This window comes from Pseudonaja textilis, chromosome Z, assembly GCF_049901715.1.
Source record: "Pseudonaja textilis isolate UNSWEBS1 chromosome Z, rPseTex1.2, whole genome shotgun sequence".
NCBI lineage: Eukaryota > Metazoa > Chordata > Lepidosauria > Squamata > Elapidae > Pseudonaja > Pseudonaja textilis.
Genome location: NC_142008.1, coordinates 66300590 through 66306589, shown reverse-complemented (window position 1 = coordinate 66306589; position 6000 = coordinate 66300590). Strand labels below are relative to the sequence as shown.

Genomic DNA, 6000 nt, shown 5'->3' with positions numbered 1-6000 from the left:
CAGCATCTCTAGATACTGGGCAATAAAGAAAGAAGCTCGGAGGTGTGGAGTAGAATTCATGAAAGACCCGATCTAACGGTGGACAGAACCCAGGCGTCTGAAGTAATACTCTCCCATTGGTCAGCAAACCATGCTAAACAACCATCAATGAGAACGGAGTGACAGCTAGCGCTGGCAACAGTATGGGTGACTTCCTCCTCCTCGAAAGGGCCATTTAGAAGAAAACTGCTGTCTGCCCTTGCCTAAATGATCAGGAGGAGGTTCTTGACATTGATAAGCAGGTTTTGACAGCCGGTGGAAACTGGAAGTTGACTCTCCTCTGAACTGAGGGCATTTGAAATAAGGAGTGGCCCGAAGTTCCACACTCTTTAGGAGCTAAGGAAGAATCTTCCTTTCATCCTTGGTCTCAATCAGAAGGGGCTCAAGGTCCTCTCAAAGAGCTTCTCCTCTTGGACCAGAGCAGACGCCAACTTCCATTTACTTCTGCCATCAGCTTGCCAGTTGTGTAGCCAGCACATGTGCCTGGCCGCCACCGAGGAAGCAATGGCCTTTGTGGCAAATCTGGCGCTATGCAGGGTGGCATCTGCCATGAATTCAGTAGCCGCCATTATCTTGTTGATGTCCTGGTGGGCATGGACATCTGATGAGGGAGTCCTATTCCACAGCTGCTTCAGCCACTTGAGTGAGGTTTCCGTAAGAAAGAAGCCGCTGTAGAAACCTTGACAGCCCAAGCAGCGGCCAAGTGGGATCGCTGTAGTGACTGTTCCACTCGCTTTTCTTCTGCCTTGAGAACTTCCTCTGGGTCTGAAGGAGCAGACGAGGATGAGGCTAAAGCAGTAACTGGAGCATCAACTGTGGGGATCTGAAGAGTCTTGGTAAGTTCAGACCCCATGTTGAAGAACATGCGATCAGAGGCCAAATGATTGGGCCCTGTGGCAGGGGCTTCAAGCTGTTTCTTGATTACCTTCAGGAACAACTTTGGTGATGGAACCACTTCCTTCTTGACTTTGGGCTCATCAAACAGAACATTGGATTCCTCAGGAGGAAGTGTGGATGCTGCTTCATCATCTGCGTTTTTTAAATTTGTGGTGTTTCTAGCCTTGAACAACAAGGGTCTAAACAAAGCGTGTTTAAAACAACTTGTAAACACCGGAATCTCTTGTGAAGGGCCTTCATCCGCTGACATATCAGATTCAGGCTGATCAGGTTCTCCCACCAACGAGGGAGCCATTGAGGCAACAGGAGCAAGGTCTTCAACCAACCCAGAAACTGGATCCTGGATAAAGGAGCCTCTTTTTGACAAGAGAGTTTCATGAACCCGGGATCTTCTTTCCAATAAATCAGAAGCTGCAAATGAATGACGGGTAGCTCTCTGCAAGCCTTCTGAGATGCCCTTCCTGACTGCCTTGTCTATCAGGATCTGTAAATTAATAGGGACATCCGAATCAGAAGGATCAGTAGGTCTGGCTGCAGGGACAGTTGAAGGAAAAGAGGGTTCTACCCTGTTTACTATGCCCATGCTCCTGCCAAGGTGCCGCTTCTCCATGAAGATTCTCAGCTTGACTGTAGCCTTCAGAAGGAATGGGAGAAGCACCTCTTCTGGAAACATCCAGGGACCAAGGTTGGACACCAAGTCTGGAAGAAGGTCCTGGCTCCTCCAAATCCATTTCACTAATGAGTGATGCTGGAGATGGGGGGGCAGTGCAGACGTTAAATGAGGCCTGATGCACCTTGGCTATTTGCTTCTTGATGGCTTGATGGCACCTGGAAGCATCCTTCTTCTCCGCCCTTGAGGCCTTTTTCACAGGCTGCTTCCCTTTAATAGAAGCAGCAGGAGCCACCTTTTGAGGCTTGGCCCCTTTTGAAGCCCTGGTTTCCCTTGGGGCATCAGCCATCTTGGAGCAGCAAGGCCAAATGTGGACTGGAAGTCCTTTAACAGGAGGAAAGCATACAAAGGGATTTAAGAAATCATCTTCAGGGGAAAGCTTCTCTATCCCCACACCACTCCCACTTTCTTCTGCCCAAAAGCACTTCAGTAGAAAGATTTTTCTTCCTACTGGGACTCAGAGTTTCTCCTGGGCCTGTTATGGCAAAATAGATAGACAGACCCTGCAGGGATCCCAAGGGTCCAGGTCTACTTCAGGATAGGGAAACCAATCCCCCACCGGAAAATTGAAAATTACAGCACCTACCCCTCAATGTCATCCACAGCTCCAGAGGCAACTGGTGGTAACCCAAGGCACAGAAGTGGTGGGAAGAACTCTGATCTTCAAAATGGCTGAAACCAATTTCAAAATGGCCACTGGCCATGAGGGATCTTCAAAATGGCAGCCTTCTTCAGGGAGAGGATTGAACCCTCCCTGGCTTCCAATGCTCTGCTAGGCACAGAAAGGTAACAAACTCAAATACAAAAGGCAGCTGCAAGATCCATGCAGCTGCTGCTTCACCATGGGATTGGACAATCCCCGCAGCTCTTAAGAAAGTGTGGCTGCTGCCCATGCTCCTCTAAGAATGCCGGTCTCATTTTCTGGCGTCAGGCAATTTCAATGTAATCTTGCTCCTCAAGGCTGGGCAATGCCCTGCAGCCCCTGCCGGCTGCTCCAGATCCCCAGAGCAGTCCTCAGCTGTTTGGCACTCCCGCTTGTCAGCTGTGCTGCGGAGTGCCAAATTTAAACAGGAAAGGCAAAAAAAGAGGTTTTTTGCAGCAAGAAAAGAAAAGAAAAAAATTCTAGAAAGGCTGCCTTTGGAAGGAAAGTTCCAAAGGCAGGAGAGGCAATCACACACGTCCTAGTCTGTTAAGGACTGAGCATAAACTGGGAAGGAATCACCCAGAGTGGGCAGAGCTAGGCTAATAAGCCTTTTGCACAGACTCAGTCCTAAACAGATAAGGAAGAGTACCACCCATCCTGACCTGTTGCAGCCTTACAAGGGAAAATAGTCCAAATCTTCTTTTCCTTCAATTTTTAGGGTTAATCTGTCCATCTCTGCACATTCCAGAATTTTTTTTTGATTATAATATCATCTACAAGAGTTTCTGGGTTTTTCCAATATTGTGCATATGGAATTCTAACTGCTGTTAGGATATGTAGAACCAAATGTGTATTATTGTAATTTCCCGGATTCATGCCCAACAAAAATGTCTCAGGTTTAGATCTATTTGTTGTCTTATCATATTTTCCAGCCATATGTGTATTTTCTTCCAGTATTTTTGGCTTTGGGGCCTGTCCATCACATATGGTAGTACAAACCTGGTGTCCGACTGCATTTCCAACATTTAACCGATTTGTTTTTATACATGTTCACTAATCTTGCAGGTAAGTAATGTATTTTATGTATGTTGTTGACATAGTAAGTTTATGATTTCTATTCCATAATTTCCCCCACCTATCCAGATCTATTGTCCCAAAATTCTTAGCCCAAATTATCATTGTTTCTTTTACTTGTTCTTCTTCCAATTTGTGAGTTAATAAGTAATTGTATATCCTCTTAATTAATTTTTGGTCTGCCCATTAATATCTGGTCCAGCTCGTTTGTTTCATTGTAAAACCCATATTCCTGTCTGTCTTTTTCGTACCTGGATTGTATTTGCAACTGTGGCCACCATGATAGGTCAATCCCTAATCTTTTAATTCTTGTTTTGTTTTTAATTCTCCCCTTTCATTTATATCTTATAATTTTATCCATATTTATGACATTGGGATATATCTATGCCTCCATTATAGATAACCATACTGGCACTTTTAAATAGTGTTGTTTAATTTTGGTCCATGCAAGCAATAGTGAATTTGTAATGTAATGCCTCTGGAAGTAGCTATGTATCTTACCCTTCTCATACCATTAAAAGGCATGCCATCCCAGTTGCAGATCTTGATCTTCCAATGTTAGTAGCCTTATATTTCTCAGATTGACCCACTCTTTCACCCACAAAAGTGCCGATACTTGGTAATATAACTTCCAATCTGGAAGACCAAAACCTCTTCTACATTTAAGATCTTGTAACAGTTTTAATTTTATTCTCGCCTTTTCCCCTTGCCATACAAATTTTAATATCAACTTTTTTAGGTCTTCAAAATATTCTTCCCCCCAATTTTATTTGAATCGTCTGAAACAAGTATAATAATCTCAGCAGGATGTTCATCTTAATCGTAGCTATTCTCCCCAATTAAATTAATTACCAACCCTATCTTGAATTCTTCCAGTTGGAAAAGTCAAGTCTTACCTTGAAATGTGCAATGTAAGGATGAAGATGGACCTGTATCCCACTGCCATTTGTATGTGGACCTTCAGAGAAGCTAGCTTCTTTCAGTTCTATCCCTGCAGTTGTGTCCCACAGGAAGCCAGAATATTCTACACGCTGAAAGCCAAAAGAGAAAAAATAGCTAAACCAAACAATTCATCATTAAAAATGGTTAAATTAATTCCAATCAGCCAGTCTAAGCAACATTAAATTTGAATCCAATCAAAGATGATGCTTTAAGTAGGTTGACTGAGTAGTTAGGGTCTTATTTCGTTTGTATTCTACTTAGAATCTGTTGATTGGCATGGAATATAAATACTATAAAGCAAATAATAATATAAATACAAACATGCACTTGTTGGGCTACTGAGGGCTACTGAACAAAGAGCTGAAGGTATTAATTTTGTCTGGATTGAGTTTATATTACTTTATTATAAAAATGATTACATTTTAATTACAAAATGGAACTTCTGTGATTCTTATTTTTATAAGGTTTTTTTGTGAATTCAGTGAATTTACTACAAGTCATTGGATTAAGATTTCAAGATCCAAAATGAAATACCTGCATGTAGATATAGCTAAAATGGAATTTAAAAAATCTCTACAGCCTGGCCATAGAAATCAGTTATGGTGCATTGAAAAGAAAGTTATGAAAAGTCACTTTAAAGGATCAGGAGAAATGCTGTCCTTAGTTCAGATAAAACTATAGAAGCTCAAACAAAAAAAATATTCTTTTCCAGTAGTTCAAAAATCTGTAATAATTTTCTTGACTAGGTAAAAGCAAACTTAATAAAACTCTACAGTTTTTGACTTGCACCAGACTACCTTCTCGGGGTGCCCTGAGAGCTTCTCTGAAATGCTTCCCTTCCAACATCCTCGAGGGCCCTTCCATTTGCGGATATTTGGCAGAGTTGGCTGATTTAACTCCTTGCAAAACTGTAAAAAGTTGGATGGGAAGAGAGGAAGTTCATTACATTGGAGCATTTTTAGGTCACTCTTAAATCCCACAGGAAACAGTAAAGGAACAGCCATTTTTTTCTTTCAGAATTTTTAAAGAATTGCATTTTTTAATATTATTACTCAAATGTTAATTTACACAACCAAAGAAAACAAATTATATAAGTTAAATTTAAAGATGATTTAGGGCTAGATACTTTGATGAGTAAGCATGCTCGTCATTTTCAAATCCGTAAACATAAATAGTTAATCAACATCCATGGGCCAAAAAGAGCAATTAATTAGTTAATTAAGGTGGCAGAAAGGCTTTATGTAATTTCCCTTCTATTCAATAGGACCATAACAAATATAGAGATTTGAGAGATTGCTGCTAGAGTTTGCTGCTATAATTATACAGTCCCCGTAGTCCTAGTTGCCATCATTAAGCAAGGATCATGTCTCACATGACTTTGGCTTGCTGCAATGTTGTAATTGTAAGCCAGGGTTCAATTATTTCTGTAACTTTTGAATAGTCACTGAACTAATGGTGGTAATCAAAGAACGAGCTGTTGATTTCAAAAACTCCATGCAGCCTGCTTTATAAGACTAGTTTGCCATCCTTCTTTACATCTTTATATCCTACAATAAAATTGTAGGCAAAATAGCACTGCCTATGGCACAAGAAGTTGTGCCACAGGCAGTGTTACTGCCTATGGCACAAGAAGTTGTGCCACAGGCAGTGTTATTTTGCCTACAATTTTATTAAAAGCTTAAACAGAAGAAACATTAACTAAAACCTGCAGCAAATTATTAAACATTCCCCAAAA

At 41.4% G+C, this 6000-nt stretch overlaps 1 protein-coding gene across 1 annotated transcript in view; it reads right to left on the bottom strand.

Annotated features, from left to right (window-relative positions):
* Nucleotides 1-6000, bottom strand: part of EEPD1 (endonuclease/exonuclease/phosphatase family domain containing 1) — an 85008-nt gene that overhangs the window by 11380 nt on the left and 67628 nt on the right. Inside the window, exons 4-9 of the mRNA XM_087917169.1 lie at nucleotides 5063-5173; nucleotides 4220-4354; nucleotides 2210-2378; nucleotides 1731-1816; nucleotides 719-1099; nucleotides 482-623 (exon numbers count right to left, since the gene is read on the bottom strand). Coding sequence (XP_087773295.1) covers nucleotides 482-623; nucleotides 719-1099; nucleotides 1731-1816; nucleotides 2210-2378; nucleotides 4220-4354; nucleotides 5063-5173 — 1024 coding nt within the window. The remainder of the gene's footprint in view (nucleotides 1-481; nucleotides 624-718; nucleotides 1100-1730; nucleotides 1817-2209; nucleotides 2379-4219; nucleotides 4355-5062; nucleotides 5174-6000) is intronic.